At 41.2% G+C, this 17057-nt stretch overlaps 1 protein-coding gene across 4 annotated transcripts in view; it reads right to left on the reverse strand.

Annotated features, from left to right (window-relative positions):
* The window catches only part of drosha (drosha ribonuclease III), a 139231-nt gene that overhangs the window by 73372 nt on the left and 48802 nt on the right, over nucleotides 1–17057 (reverse strand). For 2 of the 4 annotated variants that reach the window (XM_026180200.1, XM_026180199.1), the window contains 5 exons: nucleotides 7771–7909; nucleotides 7610–7670; nucleotides 7468–7518; nucleotides 7254–7313; nucleotides 1863–1962 (listed from right to left, as the gene is read on the reverse strand). In XM_026180200.1, the coding sequence (XP_026035985.1) occupies nucleotides 1863–1962; nucleotides 7254–7313; nucleotides 7468–7518; nucleotides 7610–7670; nucleotides 7771–7909 (411 nt within the window). The remainder of the gene's footprint in view (nucleotides 1–1862; nucleotides 1963–7253; nucleotides 7314–7467; nucleotides 7519–7609; nucleotides 7671–7770; nucleotides 7910–17057) is intronic. The other 2 variants (XM_026180202.1, XM_026180203.1) reach the window with 1 other exon arrangement.

Raw genomic sequence — 17057 nt, forward strand, 5'->3', positions numbered from 1 at the left:
GTGCTTTTAACATGTGCTTCAAAGCGAAGTTTGACTGGGAACCTCAAAGCTCAATAGCCTGCATCCACAGAAATGCACTGCAGCCTATATAATGTTTGATGCGTCATTATTTATTCCAGTCTATCTTGCAAATACATGTTTGTACTGCAATGTCATGCACAAACATAAACTATTAGATCCTTAAGATCAAACCTATGTCAAAATTGTTTCATTATTTTGGTCCATTGGAGTGTGGTAGGCCATCGAAAGCCGCTACTAGAAACTAGGAATATTACATGAAATCGCTTGCTTGGCCAAAAATGGGTAAATGATGTAATTTGATAAAAAAAACACTAAAAACTATAACTTTCATGTGTTGACTTTAGAATGAAAGCAGTTTTACCTAAATCGCATGATATAGTACTGTCAGTAACAAGGAATCAACAAAGGTGGTTATAATGGGTTTCAATTGGCCAAAAATGGCCACGATAGAGTCAAGAGGAACAATTTGGTGTATAGTGAATATTATTGATATTATTAAGGAGCTGATGTTGAAAATGAAAAAATCTGACAAAAATACACACCTTTGTGAAGTTTCATTCCATTTGCATTAACAGAACAAAAATGAAGTAGCCACAAATGGCCAGGATAGAACCCAGAGGGTTAATTAAATGTTCACATCTGTTTTCTTTTGGTTGGTAGTAAAAAATAAGCAAAAACTCAGAACTTCACTAACAGGTGACTGCATGCAGTAATTTCTAACTAAATGCAGTTACTGTTAAAATCTGTTAAAAAGGGTTTGGTTGATTAAAGCGATCCATGCTTACATCACTGATGCAGGCCCGTAAAGTTGTAAAATTTCAAATGTGTACTAATAAACATCAAACAGAGTTTTTCGGTCTAACAACAAAGCACATCGCAGATAATAATCTGCATAGGTTGCAATTCAGTGCTGTGATGTGTGAGACTGTGGGTCAGGCAAACTTTCTGCAAACTATTTCTATGAACCAAGTCGAAAGTAGCCCAACTTGACTCTTCTGGCAGCGCACTACAGACAACAAAAAACAGTCAGGGTGCTATTTAATTACGGCTGATAACTGTTGGTGGTATCCCACCCCCGGTGATTGCACACACAAATTAAATCACAATTCATAAATACTCCAACTCAGAGGGAACCCGCTCTGACTTTTAAGCCTTCCAAGTGAAGTGGCGGATTGTGCGTTGCTCGCTCAAGATATTTTTTGAAAGATAATTGCGAGTGTTCTTGAGCAGACGGCTTTAGAGGAGCCTGGTAAACAACTTGGCAACGTTGAACACTGTATCACACTCACTTTACCGCGAGCGGCAAATTGAAACAAGCCAAACTGCTACACAGCACTAATGCAGATTCGGGCGGCTGCATCTTTGTATTCAGCAGGGAGCAACATGAAAGATTGAAGTTTTTAATTGCTTTCTCCACATCACGGGACGATTATTGTTGTGTTCTTTACAAATGTGCCAGTGAGTACAGCTTGGCTCTACGACGCTGCCAGCAAGAGAGCGAAGGAGGGAAGCAAGGGGGCCTAGCGATAACAGGAACTGGAGAGTGTTTCAGGGAGACCTCTAGGGGCCCATAGGGACCCCAGCCGCACTCGTCTAGTCCTCCAAAACAACAACCTTTTAACTCCAATTACAAACCTGAGGGGGCAAAAATGGGGTAGTAATGGCATCGAGACAAAAATTACTCTTTTCCCCAGTGCCTGCTTAGAAAGGAGCAAAGTCATAACAGCAAGACAGAAAACAATAAGACTGTCTCCAACATGTTCTCCTGCCAGATCTGACACCTTACACCACTTTGACCTGCAGAGGAAGGTAATGAGTTGGAGGAGGTGGGGGAGGTTTACCTTGGCTAGCATGGCCAAATGCTGGTTCTGTACGATGGCCGTTCTGTAGGTGGCCAGGCCACCCTCCTCTAAACTGGGAAAAAGGTAGTACAGGTGAACACTGTGGAAAGAGAAATCAAACACAAAATAGTTCAAGTTAGCCTTTTTATGATTTTTCAAATCAGAATTTCTCATCCGAACATGTTAAAGGATAGAAAAATATGACCAAGTATAATCGAATAAAAGTTATTGCTCAGCCCAACAGACACGAGAATCAGTGATGAAGAAAAATAAGCCAATAACTGTCCAAAATAAGGATGACAAACATACAATCTACACGCCAAAAGCAGCCCACCAAAGACGGCTTTGCAAATGTGAAAACTGGGCATCGTTTTGGACTCTAGCTTGAGTTGAGAGTTGCTAAAAATACCAGAAAACCGTGTTAACGTGGTGTCTTTTAAGGATTCACTGTTACATGGGCCAAGTACGGGTGTTCGCTGGCTCTATTATTCAGTCCAGTCTCATAGCAAAATGTGAAATAGTCACAAAAGAGCAATCTATTTTTCCCCACTGACAACAATTGCCAATTTTTTCTGTGTCAGCGAGAGCACAAGTTTGTAATATTTGTGATATGCTTAGGTAGGAATTATTTTTTATTTCTTTTATTTATAACGATAAAGAAAAGAAAAAGCTTTAAAAGACTAAACTGTGATCTTTTCCTGAACCTAACTCAGAGGTTTCTAACGCCTAAACCTCACCAAGTCATTGTTAATGCCCGAGCTCAACCGAGCGCCATATGTTGAATGAATATTTAAAAATGATACAAATGATGTGTGAAAATCTGCGTATGACTCAAACTGGTGTGAGCAGTGAAATGACTCCACCATCAACCCCTCCTGTCTCAAAGTGGAAAATTTTCATTTATGAACATGGACGAGAATCGGTACATAGAAGGGTGGACACAGAAATAACTGCCTGTTGGCGAATGACATGACATTTACAGCTGGTAGTGGCTAGTGTTTGTCAGTTATTTCATTAGGTCTACATTAGAAAGAAGGTTTGGTGAGGAAAAGCGGAATAAACAATGACATAATGACAAAATACAACAACCTATATTTTCAACTGGCCAAACTGGTATAGTCTGGTATGTCTAATTCCCTTTAAATGTCACGTTTTTGGATTTTCTTCCCTTTCTTTCTTGCCGATTCTTTTCTGAGCCAAATGTCTGAATCATCACGAGTTTTGCATATTTGTTACTGACAAAGAAATATGCATGGCTTGACACACCACCCCGAAGTGAAGCGGTTAAGTGAAGGAGCTGTGCCAACACATTTCTTTGACTGATGACAGCAGGCTGACTGAATTGCCTTTTTCCCCCCCATAAAATATCTCAGGAAGTTCATCCATTATTTTGTAAATGAAGGATTTGATAAATGTGACATTTTCTGGATGTACTTTTTCAGACTAAAGTAGTGGATTTTTTTTAGCTTGTTATATAGGACTTGAGATCAAATTGGGCTGTTCTTGGCCCATGAACTAAAGAGAGTTTGACAGCCCTGGTCTGTCCAAAAAGTTTAATGCCATTTCACGCTGCCTCATCCTGCATTTTCAAAACTCTTCAAGACCGACTAATTAATTTTCCCGACATATCCAGCCTTTCCAGGTCTGCGCTGGAACCCAGAAAATGGCGGCGGACGCTTGAGTGGTTCCACAGCTGGGTTCCGCGCTAGCAGGTTCCATTTTCATTACGGTCCGGCGTCTCCCTAACTGCGGCGTGTCATTTGATTTCATTTGAATTAAAACAGGCAATTTAATTCAGTCATTTCTAATCAATGCAAAGAGAGGAAAGCAGGTGGCGTTCTGTTTTTCCAAATTCACGAGAGGTCCATTTGTCAGGGTATTGTGATCTTAGTGTGGAAACACAACACTTGGAATTAATAAAACCCACTTAGTGTAATGGAAAATAATGAGACCAGAGACTCTTGGTTTGCTAGCCAAAGTGTCAGTCACACAACCCGACTGAGTGGACTCCACAGCAATTTTCAGGTAGGAAAACACGCTGTATTTATATCTCTGCTTATTAATAGCCTCCACCAACTGTGGCACTTTCCAGACACCAACTGTGAAGCTCATCTGCAGTCTGTTCCTCGTGTGCTTTTCTTTACGTGTGCTGCTGTACTTTCTGGCCCAAAAATAAAGAAACCAAATCAATGCGCCCAGCCGTGCCTCGGTGTTTCTTAACACAACTACAAACATGACTTCACAAGCATTTATCTTTAATAATTTTTACTCATTTAAACACCTGGACTTAAAAAAGTCCTTCTGATGAAATATTTACTTACAAATATTGCACGTGGCCTTATTTTCTTTACATCAGCTGCTGACCCTTGTAAAAAAATAATCTCGCTGCTCCCCTCTACTCAACACTAACTCCCACCCAGCGTTTGGAGCTATTCAAATGTGCAAAATATTCTGTTGGCTGAACAGCAGAGACGCAGATAGCCTCCAAGGGCAGTGCATGCTGGAGGTGCACGAGGCAGTTGGCCGGATCTGCTGTAGCCATTTAACTGGACAAGAGGCTGATAAATAATTCAGAGGGCCAGAGCGTAGGCCAAGCATGTCTCGTCAGACGCTAACAATCAAAGAAGAAGGCAGAAGAAGAGGAGGGGGGTGAGAAGGAGAGAAAGTGGCAAAACATGCCCGGAGATACCAAGAGAAACAGAGGCTAACCACCTTCTTTGTAACACAGTTCCTGGTGCATAAGGAGCTGAAGCGGTATCCTTTGTAACCCAGTGTCAGCTCCTATTAAGGTTTAATCCTGTTCCTGGATGTTATGGAAGTGTTAGCATTGAGGCTTACAAATGAAATTCTGGTAGGAGAAGTTATGCTGGTGGGCAAATGGAAATCTGATAAAAATCTATTCTCCCTTTTCTATGTGCATGTATGCGTGTGAAGGGTACACCTCGCGGAAAGAGAAAAGCCCTTTTCTTATATGTTACAGCATTTATGCTCGGACACGGGGGAGGAGGATGTGGTGGAACAGTGGGAAAGTACAGTTAGTGGCACACTAACGGACTTCACCGCGATGGATTTTGAGTCAAATGATCGAAATGTGATTGAAGTGAAGACTTTCGGCCTGTCATTCAAGGGTTTTTACAAAAGTACCTCATTAACTGTTTATTAATTAGTGTATTTTCTGCACTATAAGGCAAACTACGAAGCCGCACCACCTGATGGATTGTCGGAGCATTAGGGCTGCCGTAGTCAGGAGCCTCACCAAGTAATCGGGGTCCCAAATTTCATCCTCTTCATGTCCCAAAGTCAAATGAACACTGCAGCATCACTGAAGAGTTAAAAACTGTCTAAATTCTTTCATCCTTAATAAAATGATCAGCGTTGCTCCTTTACCAGGAGTAAAAATTAAGTTTAACATCCAGGCATCCTTTAAAACAGAATTTATTAAACTTAACAGAGTTAGAAGTTAGCAGGAAGTTAGCTCGCCAGTTTCGCTAGTTACCTAAACATGATATAGCATGTTCTGACTGAGAGACTTCTGAAAAAAATAAAACGTACAGCTCTGCCATCACTTCCAACATAAATGAAGACAAGAAACTAAACAGCAGTGGCTTTTGTAGGGTTACTGAAGTTGGACTAGCTGGTATATAATGATGTGCTACGTGATCGCTAGTGACACAGCTATGTTAGCATAACATAAACAGTGAAGCTGCAGGATGAACGCTAACTTTTTTACACTCAAAAGTTAGCATGAGGGTTCCTGATGGTTATGGACTTCAGTCAGGAGCACAACTGAGATAATCCATCCACAATACGAGGTTAGTCATTAATATACTGCAACAACATGGGAATAGAGCAGCTGCGAGAGAATTCAACATTAATGAATAAATGGTACGGAAGTGGAGGAAGCAAGAAGAATGAGTTGAGTAAAGTTTGACTTATCTGTCTGTTTTGCGCCTTATGGTCCGAAAAATACGGTATAGCCTTTTTTTATACATAGTTCCCAATTTTCAGAGATTCAATAGTAATTAGGCAAGTTGACATAATTTATACTATCATTAATATAAGGATAAGTACACTCTGGGTCATCATTTATCCCACTAGCACTAGTTCCACTCGCACCACATGCCCATGCCATAAAACTGTGATCGGCCTCGGATTATCCTCCTCACACCGGTACAAGTTCATTTTAGTCTCCTCTGTCCAAACAGCTTTTTTCAGAACAGTTTCTTGAGGGTAGCCAGTGGTTCATGCCATGCTGTAAACCCTTTCTATTTCTATGCATGGAGGCATCTCTTGATTGTAGACCTTGACACGAATACACCTGCCTCCTTGTGTTTCATTCCACATTTCAGACCGCATTGTTGATTTGGTCGCTCCTCAAGTTTTTATTACCTCTCCAACAGCCCGCCCACCCACCATAACGATGTCCTCCCTCCCTCGCTCTGACGTCCGTTTGGACCACACCTGGAATCAACCCCAGAACTTTTATCTGTTTAATCTGTCGTGAAATAATAAAGAGATGTTTTTCAATTATGTCCAATAACTTCTGAGCCTCTGAAAGCAGAGAACTATATATAAAAATGGGTGTACTTCCTAAACTGTTAATGAACCCCTTGAATCAAAGCTTAAAGTCTGCACTTCAATCACATCTTGATTGTTTGATTTCAAACACTGTGGCGGTGTGGAGAGGCAAATTGCCAAAACACACACAAAAATAGTGCCAGTGTCTAAAAACTATAGCTACTGATAATCTCTGCACTTTTCTCACGTTTCCTCTCAGAGGAGGAGGAAGTGGTGGAACACTGAGGAGGTAGGTGGGCTATCTCGCTAAGTAATGTATGAGATTAGTAGTAGCTATATATATATATATATATATATATATATATATATATATATATATATATATATATATATATATATATATATATATATATATATATATGTATGTATGTATGTATGTATGTATGTATGTAATGAGCAGTGTGTGCTGTGCTTAGGTAAGTGCCGGACAGCAGCGCCCGCACTCACCTGGCAGTCAATAACACAGTCAGCATTCCAGACAGCAATTCCAGACAGCTAATTGCAAGTTGTCATGGAGAATTTCAGCCTATTAAAATAGGTTGAGGGCGGCGTGAGAGGTAACGAGGAGGAGGAGGTGGTGGGAGGGGTGGGGTTTACATCCCAGTTCCAATTACCAGTAAATCACTGTCTTGAATGAGTTGAAAGTATGGAGAAGAGCGTGGCTGTGACAGACGAGGATAGATGTAGACAACGAGAAAGAGGGAGAAATGGAGTGAGAAGGTGAGAAAGGAAAAAAAAGACAAAGGCCGATAGTGTTCTCGTCGGCTTCAATTAGCGCAGGTGTCTATCAGAGGCTCGCAGGCGCTTTCTCACCTGGTGAGGAACTCGACAACAGCATCACCGAGGAACTCCAGTCTCTCGTTGTGATTGATCCTAGAGATGGGGAGGAGACGAAAGGAAAGGCGGAGATGTTAGGACATTAGAAGAGGTAGCAGGAGAGATGGGCTTCTCACACATGCACGCACACTCTCTCACACACACACACACACACACACACACACACACACACACACACACACCTGCTCACCTGCTAAATCCCTTGCTTTCACAGTTAAAGTTAATTTTCTTGTCAGCAGGCCTGCCGGGTATATTAATCACAAGAATCGTCCCTTTGATTGCTCCTGTGGTCAGTGATAGCATGAACAGATATGTGCCCGCAGGCAGCCTACCTGGAAGGGGAGGGGTCATCCTGTCCCAGACGAGACATGATGTTAATCAATGTGTTGATTCCTGCGAAAAAAAATTAAAAAATCCCCGGGATGGTAGGGTTAGAGTTGCCTGATAAAAACGACTGGTCATTTTTAGAGTAGGAAAACATTGAAATAAAGACCTTTTTTCCTCATGTACATGTGGTGGACCTTCCTGTCGCCATATTTGGGCTGGCGGATGCCGCAGTTGGACAGCGAGTTGCGGGCGTGGTCGGGATTCATGCCAAAGTTGAGGTGATGGCTGGGGTGAGTTAAGGCCAGCTGAAAGAGAGGAAACGTTCGTCGATTAACAAACGGGGATATTTTGAACACTTTGTATACCCACAGGAAGTTGTGTCACACTTTGAAAATCTGACTGGGATGTTATCTGAAATACTTCTACGTAGTTTGTGTCAGGAGGTCCTCCGTTTTGGATAAAAAAATACCTGTAGTGCGTCTGAATTTGGACAATTATGCATATTATTAGTTCCTTGTGACCATTTCAATGGTCTCACAGGGTGATGATCATTGTTTAATACAAAGACAAGTGTTGAGCAGTCTCTCCATTTCAGAGCTAAAATTTCCACACTCTGCATTTTGACCGTCACAAGGAATCCATGCAGTACTTCATGAAGTTGTACCCGATTGCGTGAATGCTCTTAGAAGCATGTTACAGTTTGGCATCTGTGAGTGTGCTTGGGTGCAAGTCACGTGAATTTCGTCACCAGACAACGATCGCAAGGCTCTGAGCGGGCATCGACAAGCCGGCTGCTTTTTAATGATCGCACAGATTTATCTGCAGAGGTGCCAGCCTACAACGCAGGACCTACGCATGCACCTTTTAGTCAGACTTATCAAAGACTTAAACAAAGAGTAAAGTGACTGACTACTCATCCGTGGTGTCTCCAGCTGTCTGTGTCCACAACTAGAATATAATAGCCGCTTTACAATTCCCTCGTCTCTGAGTCTGCTAGGGTCCAAGTGACATAAATTTCATCATCAGACAGCAAGCGTGAGGCTCTGCCGTTTTTTTGTGACTGGCAGACTCGTCCACAGAGACTTTGCATTACAATACACCAACTACGCTGCGCCCATCAGACAGACTTCAAAGGAGAATAACAGGAATGACTGCTGACCTGAGGTCTACAGCTGTCTGTGTTAAAATAGCAAGTCTAAGTACGGTAGTAGCAATTTGAAACATATTTGTTTGATGTAAGCAGTGGTTCTGACTGTATAGAGCAGACAGACAGAACATGTGATGTCCATTCACTGGCTGTGATATGTCACCAGACTGTTACCTAAGCAATCCTCACATGCACGCTATCAGGCATCACACGGGGGAGCTGCTCGTTAAAGGCCATTTAATGTCTGATCTTTTGAGTCCTGTTTGGTCTAGAACAGTTTAGGCTGCAGTGCATGAGTAAAAACAGCTTTCTTTGCAACCAGGAAGGTCACCTATATATATGAGATGGAGTCTGCATTACTGCCGACTAAGGTAGTAATTTCTAAAAGGCCAAACGCTACAGTGGAAAGCGTTGAAGCACTGACCCATGCTGGCTGTTTAAACACAAGCCCTTGTGTGGCTACAACTTATATGCAGTAATCATTCAAGTACATATAGTTTCAATCAATCAAATAATAGAGAACGAGGCGTTGTTTCTTTTTTCTGCTTAAAATTAGATCCCGGCCAGCAGACACCAGCAGGTCATAAAAACAAATCAAGGCCAAAATCAAGATCAAACTTCCAAATAAACAGCTCTAAATAGGAAGACCGCGCTCAATACGCAATCGCATGGAAAAACAGTTTAAATGAGGGAGCCACACTCCATGAAGAGGATCTCAGACAAGCTGCCAGAGGCAAGCACCAGCAAAGAAAGGAGAGAGTCCCGTATTCGAGCACCTCACATCAATGCCCACACTGCGAGAACATTAACGGTTCCAGAATTGGCCTCTTCAGCCAATTAAAGACCTAAAATAAGAACTACCCAAGAGGCGCACCATACTTGAGTTGTGAGTGTGCACCGATTACAGTATTCATCTGCATCCAGTGGCAAACATCCACTTATTGCTAATAGAATCAATGAGGTTGGAGGGATTTGGATTTTAATTAAATATTTTGACAGATAGCTTATCAACTATTGTTAAAAAAAATAGAAGATAAGAACTGAAAGAATTAAGGCAATATACTCTAAAAGACTCAAACACTGCAACGCAAAAGAACTCCATAGTTGGACCAATGCTTTTATTCGGTATTGTGATTATAATGGTTGATGCAACAGGTCAGAGCCATTCACTTAATCCTCATCCTCCGCTGCAGGCTATTATCCTGTCCTTTAACAAAATGGAGGAAACCATGAGCTCCAAACAACTCCATCTGAAAGCGTCTTTGATTCAGTGTCCCAGATGGCAAAATGGTGAATAAAGCTAAGGCCATTTGCCAAATACAGCAAATGGATCACAGTAACATTACCAAGACAACGAGTGTGAGGTCACCTTTTGGCTCGTCACCAAAGTGAGACAGAAAAAAACAGCAATTCTGCAAAGTAGTTTTGGATCAGAATACTTGGGCGGCTTTCAAATGAATCTGAGCAAATTGCACGTTTCTTCTCATTTCATTCCAACTTGATTGTTTAAGAAAGTTAAAATCTATAAAAAAAAAAAAAAAAAAAAAAAAACACGCACAAACAGAACATCAAATATTTTTCATGACTCTTTTTCACAGCGCCAAACACTAAAATAAAAGCCACTAATTTTCCAAGGAGTTTAATTTACCTAACTTTTACAAAATATTCCAGTTGTAGTCAAATGCAAAGTTCCTGGTATATGCATTGCTCGAGTGTTTGGGCTGCTTAGGTCATGAGACTTTTTTTTCAGTGATGCTATTTGCATTCTTAATGCATTTGTTGCTATTTTGCATTAGTGACTATATATATTGACATCTGAGCTGCCACTTGGGAGCAGAATAAAGGAATACGGGAAAAACAATTGACCTCCAGGTCAGTGTAGAACCGCCAAAAGCTGCAGTTCCTCTAGTGGCCTCTTGAGGTTGGTTCCAAAAGTCAGTCAATCCCAAAAGACTCCCAAGTTAAAAGTCCAACTTTACAGGATCTCTATTAATCATATCGTCTGGCATACCAGCTGTATGGTTTATGACAGGGGTCGGCAACCTTGGGCACGCGTGCCACAGCCGGCATGCGAAGGGTTAACTGATGGCACGACACGCAGTGAATTAATCTAAGAAGGTGCATTAAAAAAATAAATAAATAAATAAAAAATGGCCGGGCCAGAGGTGCACAGTGCAAATTAGCTCACATAGACACATTAGTTGTGCCACTTCTTAATGACGGTATCTTAGCTAACAACCCAAACTACCAGATTCAACTTGTAATTGGCTAAAAATAACTTAGCCTACCGGTGAGAGGGACGTTGCTAGCTGGCAGTTTTAAAATGCAAGCGATGTTGAAATTTCCACATTCCGACACTTCAAATACTTCAGGAGTTGTCCGCTCAGCGCAGCATCAGCACCACTGAAATAAACGGATACATCCGTAGACTTGAGACAGAACTCACAATGCGTTTTGTGGACTTTCAGGTTTATGGACCAATGTTTTCTTTTATGATCAAACCAGAAAGCTTTAATGAGCAGTTGGGTTTGCATTAAACTGGATGGACACAGAGGACATCGAAATGCAGCTGATAGAACTGAAAAGCTCAACACTATGGGGGTCAAAGTTTGGAGAACTACTAACGCAGCTGGAATCCACAGCTGTGCGTGTTCATGGAGCTGCATTTTCACCTGCTGGACATCACTACCTGACAAGTTTAACTGTCTTCAGAACATTGCAGAGGCCTTATTGACAGTATTTGGCTCTACATATCTGTGTGAGCAGATTTTCTCTCACATGAGTGTCCTCAGGTAGCCGTCTGAATGCTGGACACTCGGAGACCTGTGTATCTGAGTGGGAGACCAGAGATCACATTAACATGTGTATCCCTGTATTAACAAATATGCCCTACTGGCCCAGTTTATTTTTCTTATCATTGTTGTGAGGAGACCATAAATAGCATTTGCATTTGCTGTTATGGAGTTCTTGTTATGAATAAAAAGTGTCTTTTTTGTTTCAAAATAGCTGATAGCTGCTAACATCTGCGAACAAATATACAGTGGCTTGCAAAAGTATTCGGCCCCCTTGAACTTTTCCACATTTTGTCACATTACAGCCACAAACATGAATCACTTTTATTGGAGTTACACGTGAAAGACCAACACAAAGTGGTGCACACGTGAGAAGTGGAACGAAAATCATACATGATTCCAAACATTTTTTACAAATAAATAACTGAAAAGTGGGGTGTGCGTAATTATTCGGCCCCCTTTGGTCTGAGTGCAGTCAGTTGCCCATAGACTGCCTGATGAGTGCTAATGACTCAACAGAGTGCACCTGTGTGTAATCTAATGTCAGTACAAATACAGCTGCTATGTGACGGCCTCAGAGGTTGTCTAAGAGAATATTGGGAGCAACAACACCATGAAGTCCAAAGAACACACCAGACAGGTCAGGGATAAAGTTATTGAGAAATTTAAAGGAGGCTTAGACTACAAAAAGATTTACCAAGCCTTGAACATCCCACCGAGCACTGTTCAAGCAATCATTCAGAAATGGAAAGAGTATGGCACCAGTGTTGGTCAAGTTACTTGAAAAAAGTAATCAGTAACTAATTACTGATTACTTCCCCAAAAAAGTAATCCCGTTACTTTACTGATTACTTATTTTCAAAAGTAATTAATTACTTAGTTACTTAGTTACTTTTTAAAAACACGATTTACAACCTGAAGAGGTGATAAAGCGATAGATCTTTCAGCCCAATTCTACTTTTTCTACATAATCCATCATACAAAATGTAATCAAATGGAAAAATCTCTTTTTTTAACTTGTTTTATCATTTTTAATCTTTTAACTTTATGCATCAAGCAAAAATTTAATTATATGCAACATTCTCTGAGTTGAATAAATGAGTTTAACATTTAAACCTATTTTCTGCACATTCCAGCACATAAAATAAAATAATTTTTTGTGTTTACACTCACTCTTTCAAATAGATGCAAGTAAAACACAGCAGAACATAAATAAAGTCAAAGACTCAGCGGTCCTGTTGCTCTATTTTCACCTGTAAAGCAGGACTGCAGTAGGCGGAGGTTTACCCTGGTGCAGGTGTGCAGCGGTCAGTGGAAGGATACGGCAGTGTCTCTGTGAGTTTCCCATTACGTCGTTGCGCTCTTGGTGCTTCCTTGGAAGTTTAGGGGTTTTTTTCGCTGTAAAAAGAAGTTTTCTTCCCACGCACGATGGACACTAATGTTTTTGTCACTTTTTATGGAATCAAACTCAAAGTAAGGTCAGTACTTCCACACTTTAAACGCTGCACGCTCATACTCTCTCCCGCACTCGATATATGATCCATTGTTGATCTGCACACAGCTGTTGTCACTAACGGCGCACTCGCTTACGTCACTGTCGTGAGACATTCTCGCAAAAAATCACGGTTTTAGTAACGCAGTAACGCAGCGTTCCTACGGGAAAGTAACGGTAATCTAATTACCGATTTTGCAATAGTAATCCCTTACTTTACTCGTTACTCGAAAAAAGTAATCAGATTACAGTAACGCGTTACAAGTAACGCGTTACAAGTAACGCGTTACTGCCCATCTCTGTATGGCACAACTGTAAACCTACCAAGACAAGGCCGTCCACCTAAACTCACAGGCCAAACAAGGAGAGCGCTGATCAGAAATGCAGCCAAGAGGCCCACGGTGACCCTGGACGAGCTGCAGAGATCTACAGCTCAGGTGGGGGAATCTGTCCATAGGACAGCTATTAGTCGTGCACTGCACAAAGTTGGCCTTTATGGAAGAGTGGCAAGAAGAAAGCCTGTTAACAGAAAACCATAAGAAGTCCCGTTTGCAGTTTGCCACAAGCCATGTGGGGGACACAGCAAACATGTGGAAGAAGGTGCTCTGGTCAGATGAGACCAAAATGGAACTTTTTGGCCAAAATGCAAAACGCTATGTGTGGCGGAAAACTAACACTGCACATCACTCTGAACACACCATCCCCACTGTCAAATATGGTGGTGGCAGCATCATGCTCTGGGGGTGCTTCTCTTCAGCAGGGACAGGGAAGCTGGTCAGAGTTGATGGGAAGATGGATGGAGCCAAATACAGGACAATCTTGGAAGAAAACCTCTTGGAGTCTGCAAAAGACTTGAGACTGGGGCGGAGGTTCACCTTCCAGCAGGACAATGACCCTGAACATAAAGCCAGGGCAACAATGGATGGTTTAAAACAAAACATATCCATGTGTTAGAATGGCCCAGTCAAAGTCCAGATCTAAATCCAATCGAGAATCTGTGGCAAGATCTGAAAACTGCTGCTCACAAACGCTGTCCATCTAATCTGACTGAGCTGGAGCTGCTTTGCAAAGAAGAGTGGGCAAATATTTCAGTCTCTAGATGTGCAAAGCTGGTAGAGACAGACCCTAAAAGACTGGCAGCTGTAATTGCAGCAAAAGGTGGTTCTACAAAGTATTGACTCAGGGGGCTGAATAGTTACGCACACCCCACTTTTCAGTTATTTATTTGTGAAAAATGTTTGGAATCATGTATGATTTATGTTCCACGTCTCACGTGTGCACCACTTTGTTTTGGTCTTTCACGTGGAATTCCAATAACATTGATTCATGTTTGTGGCTGTAATGTGACAAAATGTGGAAAAGTTCAAGGGGGGCGAATACTTTTGCAAGCCACTGTAATTCTATAAAGTTGTTCTATATAGTGTGTAACTGTTCATATAGAGCGTTATTAAATTTATTGCTAATGCAATCATATGGCACATTGACTTCTGAGGAAAGTTTAGATGGCACTCATCATCAGAAAGGTTGCCTACCCCTGGTTTATGAAGTAGGTGAGAAGTCTTGAACAAAGCTCAAAGAAGTCCAGTCAGTTTCACAAACTTCACAAATAGGTCAAGTTTTGTTTTTTTTTTGTTTTTTTGTTTTGACTCATCCATTTGGATTTTAGGAGGACTTAAAGGTTAGGGAAATGGCCAATTTGACTCCCAGATGGACCGACCTTGGCAGATGCAGCCAGCAACTGTCTGCTAGGCCTCAACTCAGTTATCCCAAGTTAATGAACTATACCATTTGTATGCAGTTTGGAGCATTATATTTGAGCTGGTAAATAGTGTGGCTTGCGTTGTGGAACAGCCCATGTAAGAAGTTCTCCAAAGTTGTCAAATTTCTACTGTTAAGACCTCAATTTTCTTTATATACACTCTGCTTGCTCAAAAGAAAGTAGTAGTAGTATTCAAGAGCTACAATGTACAAACACTAACAAAAGCTGCCCTTTGGCATTCGTAAGTGCTTCTTGTGTCCTTCTTTGCTTTTTACTGTCTTATGTGTCTTTTCCACTTTGTTTGTAACCACAGATTTAAAAAGACAGACATCAAAGTCATAGATGAGATCAATTGCCATTCCTGTTTTAGGCTTCTACTAAAGTAGAATGATGTTTCCAGTTCATTGGAAATATGGATAAAATCCTACTGTATCCTAAAGGGCTCACATTTATTTAGAAGACAATGAATCAAGTTAGTTCTAAATAAAATAAATAATTGTTGTTTCCACAAAAAGAAAAAATTAAATTTCATTTATACAACATGAAATGAACAATTTCAATAAAGCTACTTTTGGTTTCTTCCTTATTCACAAGGTGCCGCCACAGCTCCACATGCTTGATTTGGCAGATTCTTTATGACAGCTAAAATCCAGGGGAATTTGTCTTCCCCAGAAAAGAAGCAGCTGGTTTTGGCCATCTATCACCTCTACTGGATGGCTGCAAATGCATGAAATCCAAACGGTGCACACCATAAAGTGGCCCGGGTTGCTGTGAAAACTATTGTACTGCAATCAAGAGTTCTCAAAATAATAAAACATTGAACTGTATCTGGACCATTTCTGTTAAAAAACATAATGAAAATTGAGGAAGATGGTTCAACATCTCTGGGCTAGAGCTCCACAGGACTCCATTTATTCTAGACTCTCTCTTTAGTATTTATAAATTCTTTGCAGACAACAACGCAATACCACAAATACGCTTTTACAAAGGGCAAGTGCAGCGCACAGTGAGCAGCAAAAGCCAAACTGACAGCATTTAGACATCAACAACATGACCAAAACCTCCCGAGGCCTGGTGTAAAATCTCCACAGAGTCTGATTTCCATTTACCATCCTGGACTTAGACTGACTAATTGACTAATTACCAACTGTAACACCAGAAAAGCAGCCTAATAATGCTGGATGGAGGAGAAAGAGGGGAGGTAGCTCTACTTAGGTGAGCTGCTAAGAGAGAAAAAGGATTCCTCTTCTTTCTCACAGAGAAAGTTGTTTGCATGAAAATTAATGACTAAAACTTTCAAACCTGTAAAGAGAGCCAAAAGTGGGAATTTAAAGTAAAGCAACCCTGAAGGAAACGCATTAGTCGACATTCAGCTTTGTTTGAAAAAAGGACAAAAACCGCTGTGCCTAGAAAGACTGCCGCAGCTGAACATCTCAAACTCGCTGAGGGAAGAAAAAGGGAAAAGATAGGGCTCAGTAGGATATGTCAAGCCTTTATCAATCTTACATTAGGAGAATGTTAATCTCAGCCCAGAAAAAATAAAAAGACTCCAACTACTCTTTCCCCTGGGCTTGCTTTTCAAAATGCTTGTCTCCTTTCAGCCAACTTCAAATCAATTTCAGGCTCCAATGAGATATATATGTAAAACGTTAACAGAGAGGTTTCAATATTTATAGTTGCTCAAGAGGCCTTCAGCTTTGTAGCCCTGAACACAGAAACGACAAATTCAACAGCATCTGTTATTTTTTTCTTCCCTGGTTAAAAGTAACAGCATTCTGAGGGAGGTGGGTAAAAAAAAAAGTCAGTTATTTGACATGACACAAACAGAAATCAAGCAATTCTCAGCACCGCGTTGACACTTTGATGAGAAAAAAATAAAAATATAAGTAAAAACAACCCACCACGTCTACATCCAATCTCACCTCCCCCATTGTGTGATGTCAAACACCAGTCAATGACTGCCTACTACACAGCCTGAACTACGGTGCTGGGCCCTCTAAAGAAAAAAAAAGTATGAAACAAAATACACGAGTAAACACTGCAGATCCCTCACTGCTAAGAACAACAACCAACAGCAGTGATTCTGTGGACAGGATTGACGTCTGCAACTGTTCCTGTCAAGATAATGACTCCGTTAAGTATTGGAGTGATTCGGATTTAGCGATCGCTGCCTCGGCTGCTGCTCGACCGCCTTTGGCTAAACGGAAATAAACATCATCGCTCAGCTGAGAGCAGAGGACCTGACTGGAAAGGGTGCTGCTCG

Source organism: Astatotilapia calliptera, chromosome 9 (genome assembly GCF_900246225.1).
Source record: "Astatotilapia calliptera chromosome 9, fAstCal1.2, whole genome shotgun sequence".
Classification (NCBI taxonomy): domain Eukaryota; kingdom Metazoa; phylum Chordata; class Actinopteri; order Cichliformes; family Cichlidae; genus Astatotilapia; species Astatotilapia calliptera.